At 43.6% G+C, this 24,696-nt stretch overlaps 7 protein-coding genes across 7 annotated transcripts; 3 read left to right on the forward strand and 4 right to left on the reverse strand.

Annotated features, from left to right (window-relative positions):
• Nucleotides 1-114: 114 nt before the first annotated feature.
• On the reverse strand, nt 115-747 carry EPUS_05331 (uncharacterized protein; the record flags this gene model as incomplete). The annotated part of the gene is made up of 2 exons (XM_007804910.1): nt 115-615; nt 664-747. The coding sequence occupies 2 exons, from the start codon at nt 745-747 to the stop codon at nt 115-117; spliced, it is 585 nt and encodes a 194-aa protein (XP_007803101.1).
• A 2,084-nt stretch (nt 748-2,831) lies between these two features.
• On the reverse strand, nt 2,832-4,436 carry EPUS_05332 (uncharacterized protein; the record flags this gene model as incomplete). The annotated part of the gene is made up of 2 exons (XM_007804911.1): nt 2,832-3,827; nt 3,876-4,436. 2 exons carry the CDS (start codon nt 4,434-4,436, stop codon nt 2,832-2,834), a joined length of 1,557 nt encoding a protein of 518 aa, XP_007803102.1.
• Nucleotides 4,437-5,576: 1,140 nt separating this feature from the next.
• Nucleotides 5,577-6,130, reverse strand: EPUS_05333 (uncharacterized protein; the record flags this gene model as incomplete). Its single annotated transcript, XM_007804912.1, has 2 exons — nt 5,577-5,654; nt 5,720-6,130. The coding sequence occupies 2 exons, from the start codon at nt 6,128-6,130 to the stop codon at nt 5,577-5,579; spliced, it is 489 nt and encodes a 162-aa protein (XP_007803103.1).
• Nucleotides 6,131-10,779: 4,649 nt separating this feature from the next.
• Nucleotides 10,780-11,645, forward strand: EPUS_05334 (uncharacterized protein; the record flags this gene model as incomplete). Its single annotated transcript, XM_007804913.1, has 2 exons — nt 10,780-10,819; nt 10,897-11,645. 2 exons carry the CDS (start codon nt 10,780-10,782, stop codon nt 11,643-11,645), a joined length of 789 nt encoding a protein of 262 aa, XP_007803104.1.
• A 1,158-nt stretch (nt 11,646-12,803) lies between these two features.
• On the forward strand, nt 12,804-13,907 carry EPUS_05335 (uncharacterized protein; the record flags this gene model as incomplete). The annotated part of the gene is made up of 1 exon (XM_007804914.1): nt 12,804-13,907. One exon carries the CDS (start codon nt 12,804-12,806, stop codon nt 13,905-13,907), a length of 1,104 nt encoding a protein of 367 aa, XP_007803105.1.
• Nucleotides 13,908-15,370: 1,463 nt separating this feature from the next.
• Nucleotides 15,371-17,143, reverse strand: EPUS_05336 (uncharacterized protein; the record flags this gene model as incomplete). Its single annotated transcript, XM_007804915.1, has 2 exons — nt 15,371-15,516; nt 15,592-17,143. The coding sequence occupies 2 exons, from the start codon at nt 17,141-17,143 to the stop codon at nt 15,371-15,373; spliced, it is 1,698 nt and encodes a 565-aa protein (XP_007803106.1).
• Nucleotides 17,144-18,017: 874 nt separating this feature from the next.
• EPUS_05337 (uncharacterized protein) lies at nt 18,018-19,001 on the forward strand (the record flags this gene model as incomplete). The annotated part of the gene is made up of 2 exons (XM_007804916.1): nt 18,018-18,178; nt 18,233-19,001. 2 exons carry the CDS (start codon nt 18,018-18,020, stop codon nt 18,999-19,001), a joined length of 930 nt encoding a protein of 309 aa, XP_007803107.1.
• Nucleotides 19,002-24,696: the final 5,695 nt, after the last annotated feature.

Below are 24,696 nucleotides of genomic sequence, written 5' to 3' on the forward strand. Positions count from 1 at the left end.
TTGCCGGCAGCAGAAAAAAGGCCACGGCCTCGTGGTCATAGAAGAAAAACAAGTGTGCACAGAAACGCACAGAAACAACGCAGAAATAGTGCCAACACTCCTTCCCCTTTGGGCCTAGCGTTGTGGTCGACCTCGCGGCTCTCTGTAGAGAGTCGCGCCGCCAGCTTGTCGACGCCCTCGTAGCCTAGAGCGCTCTAGGGCCTCTTCGTATGCTCCAACTACCTCCTGAGCGTGTTCTAAAGCTGCTGAGTCCTCCCAAGTATCATCTTCCTCGTTATATCCTTCCCATCTGACTTTGTATAATATTGCCTCGTCATCAACGAGCTTACTAACTATCTTCTCCACCTTCCATTGTTCCATTCCTTGTTCGTCAATGTGATCTGGCGGAGGGGGGAGGTTTCGTTGATAGGGATCGTCATCAGGGTTTGGAGCAGGGTCGAGATGGATCTTGCTGATCACTTGGTGCATTTTCCAGGCCGCAGGCAGGTTTATTCGCAGCGCGTTGCCCTTGCTAACAGCCTCGAGGATTCGAAAAGCTCTAGTGTAGCGTGGAGAGAGTGCAAACTTGCGTGTAGAAGGCAGTGAGTAGCTCTTTGGCGAAAGGCGCAGCCTAGCCTAGCCGGAGTCAAACGATCGATCTTGCATTGCTTTGTTCATCATTACTTCTGCAGTAATCTGAAGCCCTTCGGCAGCTATATCTCTAGCAGCTTTACGCTCTTGCACTAACTGCTCTGGCGCTTCTGGCATTAGCAGCGTTAGCTGAGTGCTAGGAGTAAAGCCGTAAATGACTTAAAATAGGGTCTGAGTAACGACAGAAGAGTAGTTGCTGTTAAAGTAGAACTCGATAGTGTGTAAGAACTCCTTTTAGTTAGCCTGTATAGCATCAACGTAGAAACGTAGCGCTATTTCTAGCTCTTGGTTGACGCGTTCTGATTGGCCATCTGCTGAAGGATAGTATGCTGTAGTATAGATTAGTTGAGTGCCAGCTAGTTCGAATACTCTCTTCCATAACGCGGCAGTGAATCGAGCGTCTCGATCAGTAGTAATAGTGTTGGGTAAGCCATAACCTCTTCTACAGAAAACGTTATCCCAGAGGCATTTGGCCTAATCCTCAGCTGATTGCGCCTTCTTCCCTGTTTTTCAAAAGCAACGCGTTTCGAGAATCGATCTACAACAACGAGTATCATATCGTGGCCATCCTCGGGGGGCAAATCAGTGATGAAATCCATTGTCAGAGAGTAGAAGGGTCGCAGAGGCACTAGAAGTGGCTTTAGTGACGGCATAAAGCCTACGCGGCGTGGCTTATTCATTCCGCAGCCTGTGCAGTGGCGTGCGTAATCAAGAATCTCCTTGCTTATCTTAGGCCACCATACGCCAGCGAGCGCTTCGCGCAGCCTAGTATAGCCGCCGTGAAGCTGATCATCGTGTGCGGCCTCAAGCATTGCTTTTCTAAAGCTTCGGGGGATGACAAAGCGCGGCTCAGCTTGCTGTGCGTTAATTCAGACCAAATCAGAGCGCTACTTTCTTGATGGAGTAAGGCGTATGGCTTATTAGGCAATTGCTGGAGGTTAGGAGCTGATAAGGGCAAGGTCTGAAGCTGCTCAAATAGCTCGCTAAACTCCTTCTTGACTTCTTCACGAAGCCGAATAGCTTGCTAAACTCCTTCTTGACTTCTTCACGAAGCTGAGCAAGCTCTGCGTCATCTAATCCGAGTAGTACTATGCCAAGATAGGCCTGTTTCTCCTCCTCAGGTTGATGCTGGCTATAGAGCTTGACTGAGAGTCTAGATAGGGCATCTGGAACAACCATATCTCGACCTTCTTTGTAGATGACGGTCAGATTATCCTAATACTGACTCAGAAATACGGCCCATCCTTGTTAGCGAGTATTCATCTTGAGAGGAGATTGTGTACGCAGGGATCTCGCTGCTAGGATTACTGGATTCGCTTAATAGTCGATATAAATGACGGTCTTCGTCTGCTCAATATAGATTCGTAAATACTTAACAGATCTGTCGGCCAATAGTTGCGTTCAGCAGGCGTTAAGCACTTTGAGAGAAAGATGATAGGCCTTAGCATCGTCTTTAAGGGCTTGAGAAGGTCTTCAGCTTCTGCGCCTTCGAGTTAGTATACAGCAACGCCGAAACCAAGCTCTTTTGATGCGTCAAGAAATACATATAGCACCTTTGCAGGATCGAAATGGCGTAGGATATCTGCGGCCTCAGTAAACGCGCTTTTGAGGTCTTGAAACGCGGCAGTATGCTTGCTCTTCTATAGCTCTCTGAATTCCTTCGCTCCGCGGCCTTTTCTCTCCTGCGGCTTCTCTGGTGGAGATCCCTTCTCTCTTCTAGGGCCTCGAAAGATGGTTGTTTTAAGCAGTTGCAGCGTTTTAGCGCGTTGTGCGAAATAAGGAACTTGCTGGCGGTGCCAACCCATGAAGCTAATGAAGCGTTCAAGGTCATGGCCATTCTTAGGGATATCCCACTTAGCTATAGCTGCGAGCTTCTCTTCTGCTGTTGAATATCCAAGTCTGCTAACGAGTTTCCTAAGTGCCACAAGCTCTTGAAAGCCAAGATAGGTCTTCGTAGCTTTGAAAGTATAACCAGCGTCAGCGAAACGTTGAAATACGGCATCTAAATCGCGTAGGTGCTGACTGAAAGGCCCTCTTGTGAAGATATTAACGTCATCAACGTAGACGTTAACAATCTTCCAAAGCAATCCGGCAAGTAATCGTTCAAAAGTGCGTTGGTTGTGGGCAGGAGAGTTCTTGAAGCCTATAGGGGCTACGCGAAATAGCTCTAGACCTCGATGTGACGCTGTTGCGGTTCGATATTAGTCGTCAGGATGCGTAAAGTGCTGGTAGAAGCTGGATACGAAATCGATAGAAGAGATGTAGGTAGCCAGGGCCATGGCGGCAAGGATATCCTCTTGAAGAGGTAAGGGATACGCATCTGACTCTGCAACGTCATTCAGAGGTCGTAGATCCACTACAGGTCTTGCCTTTTTGACAGCTCCTTCTGGGGTGTACTTGTAGACCACGAAAACTGGTAGGGAGTAGGGAGAATGCTTCGCTGGCGCCATCCGACCAAGCTGGATATTCTCGTTGAACGTATCGTCAATCGCCTGCTTCGCTCGCGGAGCGTTACGATAAGGAGGTCGAGGCTTGAGATTTCGTTCCAATTCAGAAGCAACTTTGATACGTAGCCACTCTTCTTCTGGCTGACGTGCCATGCTGGGTCCGTCGTTGAAGATGACTGCGAAGCGCTTTGCTAGCTTTCGGAGCTGCTTTTGTTGATCCAGAGGCAGCTTGTCATTAACGCGTACCTCTCGATGGGTGGAAGTAGAGGGATCAGGGACCACGATACCCTCAGGCAGTTCATGTTGATAGCGAGGCTGATACGCTTCTTCTAGCCACCCCACGCTAGTGTCCTCCGCCTTCTGTGGTGAGGTCTTCAAACTGCCTGCGCGGTTTTGTGGTTCTTGATCTAGAAAGCTGTTTAGTATCTTAGTTGCTTGCGCTGCGTACGCAAAATTTCTGTTGCGGATCGACTCTGCTGTGCTGAGTATAGTGCCACGCTTGATCTGGCGGGGCTCAGAATCCTGATTAGAGAACATAACCGCGTTCTGAGTGGCTGAAACGACTCCATTAGGTATCTCAGGATGTTGGGATGTAAATAGAAAGTCTGCCTTGCCAGAATGACTCATTCGGAGAGCAACCTGGCCTACAGAGTTGGCAGGGATAGTACAGTCTTTGCCTGCACAAATAACGAAGTTGGCCATTAGCTCTCGCGTAATTTGGAGGCGAATAACAGCAATAGGCTTTCTATCCTTGCTAGATTAATAGAATATAGCTAATTGGCAAGGGATGTCCAGAACTAGATTCCAGGCTTTGATATAGTCGGTACCAATAAGCAGGCTAGTGCCTAGGTCGTCGAATATAAGTGCTTTGATCTCGAGTTTCAAGAAGACTCCCTTGTTACTTCGGAGATAGAGAACGAACTTTGCTAGCTCAGAGACCTTCTTTCTGCCTCTGATGCCACGAATAACTAGATGTTTGATAGGTTTGATGGTGTGAGGCACGCTATCAAGTAGCTTGCGGTTCACTGCTGAGCGGCCAAAACCAGAGTCTACAACGGCAGTGATGACTTGCGTAGTGTCGCTGTTGGCGCTGAGATACGCTTTGACGCAGGTCTCAGTGCAATTGGCTATCCCTTCTAGCTGCTTGCCCTTTGGCTTAGCCGTAAGATCGATAACTGTGGGGATCTCCTCAACGGCGTGAGCGTTGAAAGCTTTGAGATGGCCGTGTAGCTGGTTGTTTGACGGAAATGCCTCCTGGCATTCTCGACAGGCAACGCCAAAGTTCGCTACCACCTCATCCTCACTAGTGCTGGTATCCTCTTCGCTAGAGTCCTTGTCGAGTTGCTCTCGCCATGCCATATAGGCGCGTTATTGTCAACAATAGTCCTTATCCGGCACGTCATCAGAGGATTCGTCTTCCTCCTTGGCGGCGAAAGCCTTCTTCTCATCCTTAAGAGGGCATTCGAAGTTCTAGTGGTTAGCCTTTAAGCCTCTAGCTGAGCACTTTCGGCAGGGATATAGTGCATTAGTGCTAGAAGGAACCTCTCTAGCTTTAGCAGAGGCGTTAAAACGATGCTTAGCCTCCTCCTTGCCCTTTTGCTTCTCATAGCCTTTGTCATATGATTTTTCTGTATATCGATCAGATCTAGAGGCTGCGGAGTGGTAAGGAGAAGCGCGAGAGCTGTTGCGAGGTTCTTTAGCTAAGGTTGGATGTAAAGAACAGAGCAGGAGAGAAGAGGGAAATGCACCACTGTTATGTACTTGGAGTGTCTGGTCTACGGACTGCTCTGCATTTCTATAAGCGGTGACAAGAGTCACCGGGAGCAGCAGGAATTAGGCAATGGGAGTAGAATAGAAACAAGGCCTCATGTACGCCTGAACAGTCTTGCCCAATGTCCCAAATCTGGGCCACGGCTCTCCATCTGAGTGGGTCATGCATTTGGTCAGGCCAAGCCTGTCTCGGGCAGTGTTCCGAGCCTGGGCAAAAAGAAACGAGGGACAGAAGTAGAAACGGGGAATGGAGAATTCCCGTTTGATGGTGCTCGTATGACTCTTCCAGAGCAGGTAGTGTGCATCTTGACGCTCACGAGGGTTGGGAGCCTGGAAGGGGACAAGGTGGAGGCTGAGAGGGAGGAGGCTTGCCAAGAGTGTGGAGGGAGCCAGGCCCGTTTGGGGAGAGTTGCTATTTCGGGACTGCCACGAGATGTGAACATGGTCCAATCAGAGATCAGCAAGTACTGCATGCTCAGTCTACACGTTTGTGCAGCCATGGCGTTGCAAGCACACGATTCATCCTCGTCTCATCAAACTTGCTCACTCCATCGAGTGAGACCATCACAGCTTGAGTCATTATTGCCACATGTGCCTTGGGTGGTAGATGCTGTTATACTGGGTATTCTAATGATGATTTTTTGCTGCGATAATTCTGGCGACTGGCGGGGCTGACCAGTACGCCTTCCAGGCGCCAGTAATGCGAATTTAGCCAAACACGTGGAAGGCCTACATATTCATCTCATCGTCAGTGTCTCCGGCCTCGATGAACACGAGCCGCGTCCCGTTCGCAGCTCTCTGCCAGATCTAAATAGAGAAGATGTCAGCAAGCGCACTGGGAAGGAATCCATCTCTGATTGGCTGTTACTCACGTCGAGCAATTCATACTCCCCAATTACTTGCTCTAGCTGATCCTGAGTGAAGCCTTTGGCGATCACTCTTTCGCTGATTTTTCGAATGCTCAGCTCTCCGCGACTTCCATCACCAACAGCAGCAGCACCACTGTCTCTCATACCCCGAATGAGGTTGTAAATCTTGGTGCTATTGCTTTGGTCGCCTTGGCTCCTTGAATCGTTGTAAAGACTGGCTTTGCTGACTTCTACAAGTCTGAGTGCCTCGTCAACATCTTCCGTGACCACTTGATCACTGAATCTCAACCTTGCCAGGGCTTGTGATAATCGAAGTATTCCAAGCAGAGTCCTGGGCGAAGTATGGGTAAAATGTCTCTTGCTACCCTCATCGCGCTTCTGTTGCTGTCGCATCCTCACATAAGCACCCACCATGTAATCCGAGACCGACTTGGGCACATTTGGCCGATAACTGCGAGCCTGAGCAATGTATTGCCTGACTTCGTGAGGGGTGAACACGACTCCATTGGTGTCTGCCTCGGGATGCCAAGTCAAGACACTCTCGTCCCTGAGCTAGATCCTTTTATAAAAGTGTTATAGAGGCGAGGATAGAGGTATAACGCGCAGAGCGCCAAGCCTGCCCTAGCCCTTAGCCCTAAGACCGGATACGGCATAGCACTGGTGGAGCATTTGGTGCGCAGCCAATGCTTGGCCAATGCCATGCCCTGCCCTAACGCCTCTCTAGGCCATAGGGCATTTTGTGCCGTAACACCCTTATCTTTTTCGCTTAATTCTTGTTGCGTAAGGTGTGGGATTAGCGGGTCTGTTATAGACATTATAACAGCTTAAAGTAAGTAAAGAAAACGATGTTCTTTAGTTTGCTAATAGAATATTTCGTGTTGCTATATAAATTAACAGATCTTAAACGAATATAGCTTTCAAAAGTTATGTTATTAAATCTTTATAGTAGTTTTAGGTAATAAGGTTTGACCACAAAATCATGTGCTTATTACAAGCCTTTTTTCAGGCTTCTAATCTAATACTTTATCTCTTATAACTTAACTTACAAATATAATGCTTACAAATAAATATTAAGCTTATTCCTTGTTGCTAGATTTAAGAAAATTATTCTTATCTATTTATAGTCTCTGAGAAACTTATTTATTATTACTATACTTAGTTAACACCTAAGATTATTATAACTAATAAGCTACAAAAAGAAGCTGTTAGACAAGGTAATAGTATAAATAAACTAGAGGCTAGCGATATTATAATTATAGCTTATATTAGTTAGTTGTATTAGGCTAAGGAACTAGACAACTAATATAAAGTGTAAAGTATTAAATGTTGCTTTTAGATGTAAACCTAACTAACTATTTCTCTCTAACTTTAATTTTTTTAATAACTACGGAGAGTTCAAAACTAAGCTCAGTGTCAAAAAAGTAATCTAAGGCAGGTTTGGTTGTTTGTAGCGGCTATAAGAACATATTAGGCAATACAAGTTGGGATAAAGGAGTAGGCTCACGCATATATCTCTTTCTATCTGATGTGCTGTCCTAGATCTTAACCTAACACCCTGATATAATCGCTATTCTAGGAAGCAGGCAGAAGAAACCCTTAGAGAAACAGCAAAGGTTCCAGCTCCTTGCCCTAAATTCCAGTTGGAATGCCCTTGCATCAGGGACGAATAATACTACTATATCCTTCAAAGGGTAGAAGACGGGATGTTGGTAAGTCTGATAGTATTACTGTGGTCCAGACTAATGTCTCTACTCAAAAGTGCTGGCTTCATTAAAGCAATCCTATATGCCAATAGATTGCTGGCCAGGATTCCAATTCTGGCTAAGGCTAGCTACTATGTAGAACAATTCCATCTTAGCCTCTGGCACCACAAATTTAAGTGGAGTGGTCTGGGGAACCAGGAAAGATGCTGAAGGCGTTTCCTTGCACTGGGCGGGGGATCGCAAGACTATATCCTTGAAACAATGAAGAAATATAACATTTAGGTTTATCACAATTTGGACTTTAGATGATACTAAAGGCACTTTCTTAGACTGACTGTGGTCGAAATAGTTATGATTAAAGCTGTCCGAAATAACAATAAAAATGTATATGCCTAGGCTATTACACTTGTTCCAGATTAGGTTTTAGAGTATTATTATATTCCGCATTTTTTCAACTATCTTAAGCGTATTATTCTAAAAGAACACTTAAAGATTCTAGCTATACTTACGTCTAATACCACGCAGGCAGGCTAGGCGCATTTCATTATATTTGACGCTGATTAATTTACTAATTAAGCGAGATATTGCGGGAAGTAAGGCAGAAGGGCAGTCACCACGCAAGGAAACCAAAAGGCGTGGCTGAGGAGAAGAGGGGGGTGTGTCTTAAAGAATATCATCACAATATAGTGCTATCAACTTATCTTTTGTCTCTTAATCCGCTTAGCGCTACAAAGCTATTTAACCTGTAAAGTTCTGCACACGCAGAACTTTGCAGGGATGTATAGAGTTATGTATTAAAAGTCTTTAATATACGCTAAAATTAGAGTATTACTAGCATACTTAATCTAAGCTTTAGCGCTGTGTAAAAGATGTGCTTTAGAGGTAGAGCTCTAGAGCTGTTGTTATAACCCTCTTAAAATAGAGATAACTTGGACCCTCTTTAAGTTATTTGACGTGGCTTATAAGCCTATGTTAGCCAAGCTTTAACTATTCGCCCCTGATCATCCTTATACTCTTACGTCTGACTAATAGTTAGCTAGTACAAGAAGGGCTAGCTTTTAATTATCCTAGTTAACATATATTGAAGACTTTTAATGTACGACTCTGTATAGCAGCAAAGTTTAATTATAGACTACTAATTTGAGCAATTCTAGTCTACATAGTAGATGTTTAAGCGATCTTTTAAAGCAGTCACCCTATTTCGCTATAGAAGGACGCAGAGCGCGCTACAAGAAGGCACAGAGCTCGCTAGAGAGAGATATAGAGTGCGCCAGAGAGTCAAGCGAGACTTATTAATGTCATAAATTGTGGATCCTCTTTTTTCAGTCTATGTTTGCATAACCACTAAGTCAGGATGCTCTGAAGGTCAAGCCCGAAATGGGCGTATAAGGCATCCTAACAAGATGAGCACGGCGTGCGTTGAAAGCAGGGTTTGAATTTTTTGAAAACATTCTTCTCCAAAGCACTTCTTTGTGATTTATTAGTTGCCTTGCCACTGTTTGCCTTTTTCTACCTTACTCTATCATCAGCCATCATGCAAGCGGAGTGCTCTGAAACAAAGCAACTTCTCTCCGCAGTCCTTGTCATTTTAGCAATTTAATATGCTTCCTCAGTTTTCCGAGTCCTCTCGGCTTCTAGCACGTGGCCCACTTATTCATTATTCGTTCGAGCGGTAGGTCTCGCGAGTGCAACAGCAATGTTTACTCTGAAAAAGCCTCTAAGCTTCGACATCTTGTTTAAGTTGTTCTTAATCTCCTGCACTTTTTACGAGGTAGGATTATTTTATCTCATGCTGCTTCTACTGATAATAGTAAGGTTCTTAATTTATAGGGCATAGCCTGATCTCTGCATATGTGGCCTGTCTACAGACCTTTAATAGTAATAATCCTAGTCTCTGTGTAATTAGTTTCTTATTTTATTACACTTGTTAATCAGTATAACCTCTACTAAAATAAAAATTATTATCTCTAAATTATAAATAAGTTACATTATTCTTTAATTAATATATTAATAGTTCTCTTTTTTATCTTTACTATTATCTAATATATTATTATATTTTGCATTAATATATATATTATTTAAGCCTTTAACTAAAGACATAAAAGGCTAAGCATTAATTCCTAAGTCTTTTACTTATATAAAGCTTCCTCTGTGATAATTATTATAGTCTTCGCTACTATAATATTAATTCTTTATATCTGTTAGCTTTGTAGATGTAATCTTATTCTAGCGTTACTTCTAGTAATAATAGTAATTACTCTACTTCTTCTAAGCAAATCTAGGTTATTTAATAGTTTATTATAATCTTTAATCTTAACCTCTTCTTAAAAGGACTTTATTAGAATGCTTACCTTGCTTGCCTTACCTGCCTTGAATAATATTAAAGCTCAGAATTAATGCTACTCTTTTAGCTTAATTAAGTTAGTAGTTCAGGAGTAATAATATACAAACCTATTATTATTAAATATTTAAGAGCTTATAAAGGCTGCTTTATAAGAATTACTAATATTAGAGTATTTGCTTATAGATTTAGAGACTACAGATAAAGCTGTCAGCAATACTCTAGAGACATTTTAGGCATAGCCTAAGCTAATTAAATAATTATCCTTAGCTTTAATATTATTATAAGACATAATTAACTTATTAGAGATTCTAAGAAGAAAATATTACGTATTAAAGGCATTTAAAGTCTATGCTATAATCTTAGTACAGAATATACGCCTGCTAAAGGAGTTAGCTCTAAATAATATAACTCTAATAATATTTGCTTACTTATAATAAACTAGTAAAACCTTGAAGGATCAGATGCTTAGTTACTCTAGCAATTTTATGCAGGCGAACCCTCTGATACTAATGCATGATTTTCAAATCATAAGGAGTAGTTACACCAGATGATTAATAATCTTTATCAAGTTGGTTGACAGTTTCCAAAGCAGCTTTCTTCCAGGCATTAGGCTACTACTTAAAGAAACACACCTTTCGCTTAAAGAGTATTTATTAACAGTTACTGAATCGATCAACCGACTTTCAAATGCTGCCCCGCTCACTGTCAGTAATAGTGGAATCAAATTGCTAGACATCCCCCCTTTTAACTATCATCATTAATGCTAATAGCAACACAGAAGGAAGTAATCTCGGCACCCAAGGATTGAAATAAGATGAGAATTTGTTTTGGGCTTCATATAGGTACCTTAAGGAAAGATCTAGAACAGGAAGATTATTTCTAGATTTCTCAGTGTGCGCTTTGTAAAATAGTCTTTTTCCATTTGTTTTGTCTTTAGCACCAACTTTCCTGACCTCAAACGATATTTAATGTAATTCATAGAATATAACTGCTCCGTATTTCCCCAAATGCTTGATATGGCGTGGGAGGACGGAAGGTTCTCGCGATTCTTGAAACGTAAGCTACGGATTAAGCGTTACCTGATCAGCTGCTGCTGTACTTCGCTTTGCTACTGCTGATTCGGAGGGTGCAAGTTGACCGAGAACAAAGCAAATACTACATCTGCGATGACGATCTCAGCAAAATCTTTTGGGCGAAGCATCTTCGTTTCCCCTTGACGATCCATCAGCTGACGTCTGATCTTCAAAAGCTGTTTTTGTCACGCATTTCGGATCAAGAGGAAACCCTTTACGCCAACCTACAGAGGGCCAAAGATGACACAAAGGAATATCTTTTTGAAATGATCCGAAGTTTTGCCGGCAAGGAGGAGGAAATCGAATCGGACTGGAAACGTGGTCGTACCGGGTCTAGTCGACAGTTCTTGAGCGTTGTCTTATCTTACCTGCAACACGATCCAGCCACCGTCTGGATCGATGAAACAGGATCCATTTCTCCTCACGGTCGGAAATATAAATCTCTTTACCATATCTTCACCGTTGAGGAGAATGGTATTGATTTCGACTTCAGCGCATCTCAAGCCAAACGGTCTCGTCGCTTCGTCAAATGGGAGGATATGGACTTTCTTTCTAAGCTGGGGATTCACTTTGATGCCGAACAGCTGAAAGATATTCCGCTACCTACTTGGTTTGGAGCTAGTGCGGGAATTACTGGTCACATCGAAGCTCTTCTTTCCGAAATGGTGATCTCAGCTTCTCCAAAAGCATCTCAATCACATGAGCAAATAAACCCGGCAAATGCAGATAAGGCAGAGGGTTCATCGACGATAGAGGATGTGGAGAGCAGCTTTACAGTTGTAGACGGATTGAAGGAGCGCAATGACTGATCTGACCCAAAACGAGGTTGATTTACTGAAAAACTGGATCTTAGTGGTAATGTATTTTAGGCGCCATTTACAGCTTGTTTAAAAACCCTCAATGCTCTTGTCTATGTATCTAGTTGTCTGCATGAATACCGAGACAATTCAACATGGTATCTAATCCAAATTTCCGTCGAAAATTTTCGTCTTCATATAAACGGTATTGGTAAAGAAGCTCAATGCTCTAGAGATTGTAGCGTTGAAAAATTTCCTTTGCCTCGTGGACTAGGAGCCTTGAATCGCGATGACATGGCTGTGAAAAGGTACCTATAAGCCCCTCACCTACAGCATGAATTGAGTCCCATTTCTTTTCTCGAAAACAAGAACTAAGAGGGACGATCTCATAGATACCCCAGATAGCGTTGTTCTTCGGAGAGAGCGGTCGTATAAAGAACGGGGACTGATCACTCCTATCCTCGCTGGCCGAATCCTCGCTTTCACCCAACACAAGACTGGTGACTAACCTGGGGAGACTCCAGGGAACTGCCTTGGTCATTTCAAGCTCTCCATGCATTGACCATGATTCAACTGGCAATCGGAGCCGCAAGATCCAAGCCTCATCCGCCACATAACTTTCCCTCAAACTATCTATCATCTCTTCCGGCCAGTCAAGGCTGTCGGCGGCACAAAGAAGGATGATGGTAGGCTGGATCAATGCCCAGTCTTCCTTATTCCCTCTCTCTTCCGAGCCTGGTCGACATGTCCCAGTCTGATGCCTTCCTTCATCATTGCCTACTAATCCAACCGAACCATCCTCCCCTGGTCACACTATCCAGAGATAGACGGCTCTATAATTATTGGAAGTTGTTTACTAGTTGTTCTAGTGCGGCGGTACCACAGCGGCATTACCAGGAATCGTCTCTGACCAACACGGGAGTGACAGGAGAACATCTTCCCTACAAGCTACCACTACCCACTCGATCTTCTTACGCGTTTCCCTCACCAAGCGAGTTTGCTACTATCCTCAATTGCACCCAGCCTGTGTCCGAGCTTCAAAGCGCTTTCTTCACGGTGTGCTGATCTCCCTCTTTTATGCTCTCTCTCTAGCCCTGCGTTCCACACCCACACCATTCATATTCTCGGCTCTGCGCCATCTTGCAGGTCAGTGAGGAGGCTACCGGCTTCATGAAATTCCAAGAGGACTATTACGACCCCGACGAAGACGTGAAGCCCTCGTCTCCCGGCCTGGTGCCAACGCAGATCAATTACGAACCTGAAAATAGTCCGCCGCCCTACTTCCCGGTATATGTGTCATCGTCAGGATCGTCGTCGCCAGAGCCAGACACGAGAACGAACAACCAAGAGGGCTATACTGAATCTGCTCACGTTCCAGTCAAGAAGAAACTGAAGAGGAAAAGGAGAAGAAAGGGTCGGACTCGTCCGTCTCAGGGTGACGCGGTACTGATCCACTATCTAGACCCAAATCGTCCAGATATAGCGCGAGAAGTAGCTCAACACGCATTGAATTCTGCCTCTCAGTCGGAGGTTGAGGACGAAACAGAGAGGGATATAAGTGGAGATGGTGATGGTGAAGACGACGATGGCGGTACCAAGGACAACTATCGCGATGATTCACAGGCTACTGCGCTTACGAGCAAAGCACAGGCCGTCCTCCATGATGTTTATATTGTCTCGGCCAGCATAGCCATGCATGGAGCAATGAATGGGACTATAAAGAAGCATAGCTTGGATAATGGCGCAGCATCGCATACAAGCTTGAATGCGCTTCACAACCCAGAAGCTTCCTTGAAATCGTTATATCCCCATTCACCATTGAAGTTCGTGCCGACATTCCCAGAAGGCAGGAGTGAAATTGAGGATGAATCCATCACTAAATCTCCTGCGCTGGCCAGGTTTGCCATATTTGCGGCAGAGACAGATCCAGATAGCACCCTACCAGCCATACAAAAATCACCACCTCAATCGATGTCAAGCCAATCACCCAATGGCATTCAAAGCCTCCCTTCTCTCCAAACCACTCTCGGCCAAATTATAGGCACACCGATTGCAGACACCCCCTATCCAAGTCATCCGAGCTTTTGGCGAGATAATCCCAAGGAGGTTTCGTTTGGTACAATATCACCACCAGCATCCGTGCCTGATCCAATCCCCACGTCGTCATACCCTACATCGAAAGAGAACGCAAGCCCTGAAAGCAGTACCACTTCTCAGTCGCTAAATTTCACCAATAGAGCTATCGCAACAACAGCCTTCAAATGTACTTATTGAGGTTGCACTGCTCCCCTGTTTCAGACACAGTATCTGCTAAATTCACACGCAAATGTACATTCTTCAAGTCGACCGCACTACTGTCCCGTCAAGTCATGCCCACGGAGCATCTGTGGAAAAGGCTTTAAAAGAAAAAACGAGAAGATCAGACATAGCCTAGTTCACGACTCGCCTGGCTATGTGTGTCCTTTCTGTGCGGATCAGCAACATAAGTATCCCCGGCCGGACAATCTTCAAAGGTTCGGCTTCCTACTATGCCTTATTCACCAATTAAGAGTTGTTTCTAACGTGTCGCTTTTCAGGCACGTTCGAGTACACCATCCAGATAAAGAACGCGATGATCCCAAATTACGATCGGTGCTGGCTCTTCGATCTGGGAAGGTGAGTCGAGGCCGACGGCGACGTATCGGGACATGAAGACTTGGCATAATTGCCTCCATTTTGATTTCTAAACCATCCAAATCGCAATGTACCACTCACTTCCGAGGGACATGATTCGAAGTGACTGGTGTTGCAGACGACTCTGTAGAATATTGAAAATATTATTGAATATCCTCCCTCAGGCAACAACGTCACTGTGGCCGAGTGGTTAAGGCGTGCGGTATAGGGTGCAAATAGAATCTTGTGATGAACTGATCATTCACACAAAATTCACTACACGTTAACAAACCCAATCCGGATTGGTACAGCTGAATTACTACAAAATTATGATTGGACTCATGTTAGCATTACGTTCGATATCACCTCTCTTCGGAGTTGTACGGGTCGAATATTGTTGATTATGGCTCGTTTGGATAGAAAACAGATGGTGAAAGAACGACGATTTAGCACTAGTTATTATTAGAAGAGGAATAGTTTCAAATACTTCTTGACCGGTTTCCTGATAGCCAATTAGGTGGGAAGTAGTAACCAACGTTTGGGTCGTCAGCGCAGACATCGGTCCTCACTCGACATCTCATTGGTGGGCGCTTTTTACAGCCGTCGTGAAGAGCCTATTTCCGGACCCTGAAGAGAGTTCCCTTTTCTAGGCCCTTTGTATTTATAGAATGTCCCAACTGACGAAGTAAATTCGTGCGACTCTTGGCAATTGTGTGCTAACTCCAGAAAGTGGTACTGTTGACGACTGGGTCCCTAAAGGTTCAACGACCCTTTGGAAGCGTCGCTCAGCCTCGTCGAGCAGCAGAAAGGTCTTCAGCAAAATGATTGGGTAGAACGACATTTCGTTTTCTGGTGGACAAGGAAGAACGATACGCTACCGTCACTTAAACCTTTATTCGGCTGCCGGTGCCTCAAGATCCCTATCACTGAACAATTGGACAACACCATCAAAGGGCGCAATCCGTATCTTTGTTACTTCCATCCTCACTTAATTTACTGCGGGACACTATACAATGCTTGCCTTGCAGAGCCCAATGCTCTCTGGAATCGCTCATATTAACTGAGGAGCTTGAGCGATAGAAACTTCAATCAAAGATCTCTCGTAGCGTCTTGTAATTGATCCATGCGTGGGGAAGTCTGTTGTAGGAGTTGACTGCTTCAGTAGCAATCCAGTATCGACGGACTTCGTCTGGCTTGTCTGCCCATTTTGGCCGCTGTTTGTTGAACTGGTCTAGATTGTTTTGGGTAGGTTAGGCGCTGCTGGTAGAATCGATGTCAGATGAAAAGTACGAAAGTGGCCACTCACTTGTAGGGTTTAGCCTTGGGCATTTGCGATTTTTGAAAGTCAGGAGGATTGAAGCTATATCGGATGGCTCGAATCGAGTGAAGCAGCTGCTCCCCACTCCGAGCGCAAGCTGAATCTCCCGATCAGTCGTTCCTTGCTCCGCTGACCAGTTCTGACGCAGTTCCAATACTCGTCTAGTCCATTTCTCACTACCACTGGCGTCCCTAAACTCGGGATATAGTTCAAAGAGTCCGGCCTGTATTAAGTGCTCCAGAGAGACTACACAGGATCGATCTGTATGGTTCACTGCTCCTTGAGAAAGGTATTCGCCATTATAAAAATCTTCATTCTCGAGACGAAAGTCAAAAAAACGTCGCATTGGATCGCCCAACCGTCTGGCAGTTGCATGATACGCTTTGAGTAACCAGATATCTTGGGCGAATTGTCCTTGTGGAAAGTTCTTAGTGTCAACCGCGCAAATCTTGATGTCAGACCGGCGGCATGGGCCGAACCTGAGCCTCCAAAACGCGTACTGTATAGCGAAGAGTAGGGAGCTTGTCCAGGACATAAGGTTATCAGACGCCTCTCCGGTAAAGCACGATTTGTTCAGATGCATATGTAGCAACCCTGCTGCTTTATGCCTTTCCAATGTCAGGATATCGGTTCGGCTGCTTTCATGTGAACCAGTAATGCTCGCTAGAGATGCTATTACGCTCTCGTCATTTCTCCCTGAGCTGGCCTCATCGAATGTCCGAAACAAGTACTGTGGGACAGCATCGAAGTTCAAAGATTGGGTATCAAAGCTTGCTGGTGGGTAGAACAGTGTTGGCCCAGCAGGTGAATTGTTCAACACCCTGATCCAAAATTCAGGCCAACTCTGCCTGTCCCTCCTGCGGGCCTCGGATCTGTGCTCCGTTTGTTCTTGAAAAGCTGCAGCGTAATCTTCGTCCACGTCAAGGCGATTCTCATGCTCGTAGTATTCTTCGCTCTCAAAATCGGGGTCATATGGCCATTCCGGACAGGCTTCTTCGAGTGGAACAAAGTAGTCATCGGCGTTGAGGTTTCCAGAAGGGCTAGTGACTTGGTTATAGCACTCCTCAGCCACCTTCCACAACACCTCCCGATCGCTGGTATTATTGAGAACTTGCCGGACAATGTCTTTAATCTGTTTGTCGAAATGTGATAAGATTTTGTAAACAATGGTTGCGCTCTGGCTTCCAAGCGACCTGAGACGTATGATAACAGAGCGTTCCGTCGCTTCATTAAGCGCATCGATAGTGGTTTGAAGATTGAAAGTGATGTTTCTAAGCTTTTTGATTCCCTCACGGAGCGAGCATACCTCCGTGATAGGCAGGTTACCGGAGGAATTCGCATCATCAGCTAGTGATTTGACAGATTGGGCTTGTGAGGTAATAGTTTTGGTAGATTGAATAAGCATGTGGATGGCGTTCTGAAGGGAGACTGGATGGCTGCATGTTGAGCGGAGGGGTTCCTGTCCACAATCTTGAGGTGCGTCGTCAGCAATGTTCAGATCGCAGACTAAGCCCTCTATATCCTCGATGCCGGTTTCCATCGCAGCTCTAGAGTTTAAAGCTGAAACATGCGGGACCTATATGTACGATAGAGGCAAACTTGGGGCGTTCTTTTCTGGCTGGACCTCTCGAGCGGGTTTAATCGTGACGTGGCGTGCGGTATGGCTTGAGTCACTAAGTTAGAAGGAATAATCTGGAGTCTATACTTTCATGGGCCAAGCGTCTTCAAAGTTTAGGGCTACCTTTTTTCGTTATGGAACTATTGAGATTGTCGAGGTGCATCAGGGGTGTAAAGCTAATGCAGTTTCGGATGCTTTGAAAGGGACGACCGACAGCATAACCAAGAGCGTTGTATTTTTTTGACTGCATACTAATTTTCCAGGGGAGAAATATCTAAAGAATAATGACACACTATTTTCAACTTGATAGTACTTTCCGTCACGCAGGGGGGGACGTTACAGCCAGTGTTTTCCACTTTAAGACTTTAGTATCAACGGCGTTATTAGGCTTACTACTTTGAATTCCCCCACTTCAAACCGTAACAGCGCAAGTTGTGGTGGGCTGAATTGTAGTGATACAATCGCTACTTATCCGATCAATTTTGCGCAGCGCTTCCAGCTTAGCATTCACCTGAGTTTCGTAAGAGTGGGAGAATGTTTGTCCTATCAAGTTAATAATGTCTTATGACACTTATCGATATCTTTACATGGGGAGAAAGCTGGGAGAAGCTGATGGACACCGCCAGTCACGTGAAGGGCGAGGTGCACGAGGATAGCATTGATTGAAAAATAAGTTGGAGATAAATGGACGCTTTGAGACTAGTTAAATAGTTCTGCAGCCAGCTCGGCGGACTGTTACGCGTACTTGACTTTGCATAAATGCGTTGCCCTTGAGCCAGATCCTTATGTCCAGAAAATGCCGAAAAGAAATGAGAAGAAGGTAAAGAAGAAAAAACCGCGAGCCATACGAAATCAGGCGAATACACGGGGAAAGTCAGAGCAGGTGCAATCCAACCAAGTCGACTCGAAAGACAGACACTCCGAAGAAAATCCCTGCGACAGACCAGGCAATCAAGAGTATGTCTCCTGCATTTACTTCGGGCCCATTGTAAGTGCACTGACACATTACAGCTCCTCCACCTCCGAAGACTATCCTATCTTCCTACCATTCAACACTCAACATCTGATTCTGACTATTTTGCAATCCACTCTTGAGGATTGCTGTCAGGATTTTGGCAAAAGATGGCTCCCCCAGCTTATGGAGGCCCGACGGTGGACGGAGCCAGGATCGATCGAGCTGCATGTCTGGGTGCGTGTCGTTTCAGACCACTGGAACGAGATTCCTCATCAAGCCATAAACCAAGTCATTGGAAAGGATTGGAGCACGACTTTATGGGCTGTCGTCAACATCCGGCATTTGGCTGTACACAGGCGTCCAACAAGTGCCAGACTTATACTAGACTTTCTACACTTTGCGGAAGAGTTTACGGCAATGCTACAAGATTCGAAAAGCATGAACTGCATTAAGACAATCAAGAATAAGCTGAATTCCGTTGTTGATGATTTAGAAGTCAAAGAGGTGTTATTGCAAGAGGCTTTGAGGGAAGACTTCGCAGAGATTACCAAAAAACAGACCTTACTCAAGAAAGAAGCGGTCGAGAATATGAAGCAAAGAAGCAAAGAGAACATAACTGCAGCTGGCCAAACTATAACTGATTTCCTCACCATAAACTCATATAGCTCGAAGCGTATACTATCCTACAGCAATGACGATGACTTCAATTCCAGAAAGATCAGGGCCGGAGCCCGGGGCAAGAGGCCGCGCACGCTTGGCGGAGGAGGCATGGAGGTTGGGCAGCGAGGACGCTGCAAGAGTCGAGGCATTTTTAAGACGATTTGAAACCGTCTTTGCGCGGGGCGAGCGAGATTGCGGAGATTCTCAATCGGTCGCGCCAGCGCAACCGGGGACTACGCATGCTATTAGCATAGGTTACGCCGTGTAGCAAAAAATGCAGGCGTTACGCATAAAAAACGCATAGCATACGCATCCAGGAAGCACATGAAAACTCACCGGAACACAGTCGTGCTTCTTGCTTTGACAATAAGTGCACTTCTTACTGCCAGCATTCATGGTGCAACAAAAAACAACCTCGGGCTCACGCTCGAGCCGGCGAACGCAACGCTGGCACCATGGCCGAATGAGATCGGCGGAGTTGCTTTCCAGAGGAGTCGGTGCTACAACGCACGCGATTAGCATACGCAACGCATAAGTAACGCAGTTGATTCACACTTACATGGCTTACGCTTGGCAGCTGAAGGGTATACACATGTCAGCCACATACTACACGCACGGAGTACGCATCTACTTACGCATGATGTTTGCTGCTGCTGCTGTGGTGGTGGAGGCTGCTGTTGTTGCTGTGGCTGTTGCTGCTGCTGGGTGGTAGTGGTGGCGGTGGTGGTGTTTGAGAAAGAAAAAGGAAAACTCTCAACTACAGCAAGGAGAGGGTTGATATACTTTCAGGGCTGCAGAGATCTCATTGACAGCTACTGCTATTGTCTATTCACCATTGACAGCAGCGCCCTGAACAACAAAAACACCGTTTCCAATGTCACCATTCACTCCGATTGTCACCAATAGCATATTGACACCAACCCCATTCATGCTGTTCGCATACGAAACGCACGACAAACGCAGCCGCACACAGCCACCTATTCATTGGAATACCATTGCCATCAATGGTGACTTGCCTAATCCGGAAATCAGTGAATAAGGTTATCCCCACAGTGGAAGTGACAATGAATATGCACAATAGAGTGCAACACTCACGCTATTCTACGCGCATGGAACAATGCAGAAGGCTATTCTAAATAGCAAGATGCCAAATCCGACGCCCAGAGGGCATCAAAAGACCAGAGAAGAGATACTCCTCTCTCTCAGGCAATGACTTACGTGACTGTCCGCAAGCTGCGGAAGCACTCTGTACGCACGCAAGACGCGTGCATACCTCAAGCAGGGTACAGAGGCGGCCTATGGGCTCGAGGTCGAGCCCCCTAAGGGGGGAAGCAATTGTTAGGATGTGACCTCAGCCGTAACTACCGATCTTGGTATCTCCGAGATCGGAGCTGAGAGAGACTCTCAGCTTGTAGATAAGCTGGCCCTTGAGGAAGCTGAGAGGGTCAGCGTTCTATCTCGTGTTGAACAGAAGGCTGCCACTGCACACTTGCTTACACTCTGCTCTTCGCATGCGATACGCATGCGAACCCTATGCTTAGCTATTCCAATTAGAATCTATCTATCTTATCGAAGTCCCTCTACTGCCCGCCTGTCCTCTGGGTAGCCCTCTGACACTTATCTATAAGCTTCTCACGGTTGTCCTTAAGCTTCTGCGCAGTTGCGCTCTTGATATAGATCTAATAGAGATCGCTTAACATATCCACTTAATCCTTCTTGTATCCTGACGTTCTGAATCTTCTCTTCATCGCCTTAATAGCGTGCTAGTCGCAGCTTTGTAGTATAGCTCTAGGTAGCGCCTCAGGAAGAGCAGCAATAAGGCCAGTAGCTTGGTCGCCTATAACGACTCGACAGGGTAGGATATTCTCTTCGGATTTGAAGCATTCGCGGGTAAGGCAGTCAAAGAAGAATTTGAGTGACTCTTTACTCTCTAAGGGGCAATAACTAAACGCTATAGGGAAGGTTGACCCTGAATTCGTTATACTAACAGCAGCAAGTAGAGACAGACGAAGCTTATTCGTATTAAAGGTATCGTCAATAACAAGAACTTGATCGACGACGAATCTCTGAGCTGCGGCAAGCTGTTTCGGATAAGCAAACCAGATTTGAGTAAGTCGTTGAGCTGTCAGTTTGCCCTTAACGTTGTATTCAGTACTAATACGCTGATGATGAATGAATTCAGCGTCGTTAAGGGCTTTAAGAAGGCCTTGAATCAACTCAGAATCTCCTTTATCCGCAGGTTGATTTCGAATAAGGTTATAGTACTTTTTGGCGCTCAAAAAGACACCAAGATTCTTATTATCAAGGATTCGACGGCTCTAAGAGTAGGGTATAACGTTCTCACGATGCTTATGAGCAAGAGCGACAAGTTGACGATATTTAGGGAGCAGATTCTGATTCTCTGTGTACATTAGAGGATTCTCTATAAGACGATAAGAATGAGATAGCTCTGGAGCAACAAGGCAGAATCCCTTGATACCAGAGCCGCGCTTGCCTATATCCTTAAAGAAACAGAATACGTACCAGCTACACCCTTTCTGTTTGGTGTGCGTAGCATCTCGCTGTCGATTACTAATTATCTTGCCCGCAGGATCCTTCTGCGCTCGATGCTCCAGTTCTCTGTGATTTCGAGTCTCCTCATTATAATGAATGCACTGAAAGCGTTTGCAAGGATTTCTAGGGTCTCCACGGCCTCGAATCGTTATAGCAAAGCCCTCTGCCATAGCGAATACATTCAGACGCTCCTGGCACTGTTCAAAAGAGTCGAATACCTCACCTTTAGGAGCGGGGGGGAGGCGCCAGGCAGGGTCTCTACCATTGACGAAGCGCTCAATAACGTCGCGCAGGTGGTCAGGGCACCCAGGCTTTGCTTGCCAGGGCCGGGCCATTGCAGAAATTCAACAACAAGATCTCTATATCAGTACCTATTTGGGAAGCAACAGCGGCATCAAATCACACAAATGGCAGTGGTAGAAAAATCTTCAGGAACACTACATACAAATTACTATGGTGCGGTCACATTTAGGCCGCTCGGCGTGCCGAGACGCCGAGATGCCGAATCTGCAGAAATCGAATCTGGCTGTCGAATCTGGCTGCCCAGAGACAAGCCGGCATCTGACCTCATTCGTTAGTGTGTGCCACGCAAAATTTTGTGGTCACTTGCAAGTTCTTTATCTTCAATCATTTTTTCAATATCCCTTAGTAGATTGTCCTCAGCTTCACGTTTTCATCTTCACTGACTCGTCCTCATGTCTTCTATTAATGAGAATAGTACTATACTTTTCATCCTCTCCTTTGCGATGAGTATGTCGTTCTGTATCTTTAATTTCGTGTGTAGTTATAATCTGGTTATACTTAATAGTGTAAGAGTCTTAATAAGCTACAAAATCTAGGAAGAATAAGTTTAACTCTAAAAAAATTAAAGAAGGCATGTTTGACTTAGTAAATAAATTTAGTAATTTTATTTTAAGAAAAAAGAAAGAAAAAAAAAAGAGAAAAGAGTTTCCTAAAAGAAGAGAAGAAAGAGGAGTTAAAAAAGAGGGTACTCTTTTCTGGTCCTTCTTATAAATTATAAAGACTAAAAATTTATCTTCTAAAAATAAATCTCTTTTTCTTTTTATAAAAGAAAAGAAATAATAATATTAAAGATAACTTAAGAAGTAATTTATATATATAAAGAAGCTTAAGACTTTATTAAAAATAATAAATATATATATAATGTAGTTCATAATTATCCTGCATATATAATTATCTTACGTACTTTTCTTCTAAATCATAACCTTTAAACTATATTTTATATATTTTATTAAGAATGCATGCTAATTAGTAGATTATAGTCTGCACTATTTAGCTATATACATACAGCCAAATATTGCCTGATTAAGTTATTCCTAATCAGGTATAGTCCAGGATTTTATGTAGTAGTGGCACAGGATATACCACATGATCCATGCGCTAGCAGGATCTGCACTTAGTGTGCAGATGCACTGTGATCTTACTCTGCATATAAGAGGTGACTGTTAATAATGTTAATAGCTGTTCCTAATCTGTATACCTGTGACATATTTTGACCCTGACTAAAGAAGAAATGCTTATATAATATATCCTTAACCTAAATTCGTGAGGATTCCCACTCTGGATTAATGACATACGAGATATGGCTGACCTCCTTCGCAAGACGTGTCACGCAGAGCTTGTTGGCAAGTAGTGGCTATACAACTTTGTATAAAAGTAAGTTAAATACTCTAAGGCTATAGAATTACAAGTCTATAGATTTAAGAGCAGAGATGTTAATCGCGTTATAGTTTATCCTGAGACTTAGAAATTAGCTTATTATAGCTTATAATTTAATTAATCTTGTCAGAATTAACTAAGTATAATAGTAATTCTAACAGATAAGAATTAATACGCAATATACTATTTTATATATCTTAAGTCAGAACAATATAGCTAAACACATAATTTAGATAATAGAAAACAACATCTAAGTAATATTAAAAGAATCTAAGTTACTACTTAAACTATAGGATGAAGCAGCAAAGACTAAGGCATACATCTGTAACCAGACTACAGTTGGCCTAGAGGTAGATAGACAAAGAATCACCCCTGAGGAAGCCTAGACTAAGATAAACCCTTAATTAATTATATCCGGATCTAAGGATGCAAGTATTATTTATATATAAATCTAAAGTCATTACTAGCATTAAGGAGACAAGATAAGCTAATAGACTAAGGCTAAGTAAGAATATTTATAAGATATAAAAAGAACATAATAAAGCAGTTTTATATTTACATATTAGATCTCAAATATATAACTTGTTCCTTAGTTATAATATTTAATAAACTTTAGAAGAGTAAAACTATTAATCTTTATATAAAAGGGACCCTTAATTCTTTACTAGATTATGTATTAAAAAGATGACCTTAAAAGAAGCCTATTACTAATTAAGATACTAAACCAAATTTGGCTATATTATATATAGTTAACTTAATTAATTAGGCATTTCTTATACTAATAATAAAGGAAATTAACTTATTAGTAAAGGCATTTCAAGACGAATTTAGCGAACATGACAAACACATATACATAGATAATTGATTTCGTACGCGAATCTATTCAAGCATAAGAAGAAACCTATAAAGGCTTAGAAGAGGCAGTCCCATAGTACAATATATGACTACTCTTTAATCCTATTCTTTACCTCTGCTCTTACAGGCAACAAAGCTAGGACACGCCTACCTCTCAGGGAAATGCGCCTAAATCATGAGAAGCATACGTTATAAATAACTCATCAAAGAAACAAGATTAAGCCTAGGACCTAGCAACATAATTAGAACAAGTAGAGTAAGCCTTAACAAGATTAGCCCTAGCCCCTTAACTAAGGGGAAAACCTTGGTTATATACAGACGCTATATAGCAACAATACGCTATATAGTAATAGCCTATAAAGCCCCCTGCTAAGAAACCTTAACTAACTAATTAATCACTCCTAGAGACTATAAAGATGATTATATAACTTACTAATAACTAAGAAAAGGATAGAGTTAATAAGCTATCTATAAAAGAAATAGTAGAGATAATTAATAAGCAATATAATAATACAAAAGAAAAGGAATTTATTATTACTACAAAGAAGCTACTAAATAAGGAAATAGTCTTATATATAGACAGTACAAAATCTTATATAAGACTTCAGAAAGACATATTCTAGATAAAAGTATTAAGCCCTTTTACTTAAGTAAAATCTAAAATATATAAAGTCTTAATTAAATTTATATAGATAGAAATAAACTAGAATAAATAAGAAATAACTAAAAAACTAAAGTAAAAAAATACTAGACTTTTCCTAATATTAAAGAT

This window comes from Endocarpon pusillum, assembly GCF_000464535.1.
Source record: "Endocarpon pusillum Z07020 unplaced genomic scaffold scaffold3676, whole genome shotgun sequence".
NCBI classification, from domain to species: Eukaryota; Fungi; Ascomycota; class Eurotiomycetes; order Verrucariales; family Verrucariaceae; genus Endocarpon; species Endocarpon pusillum.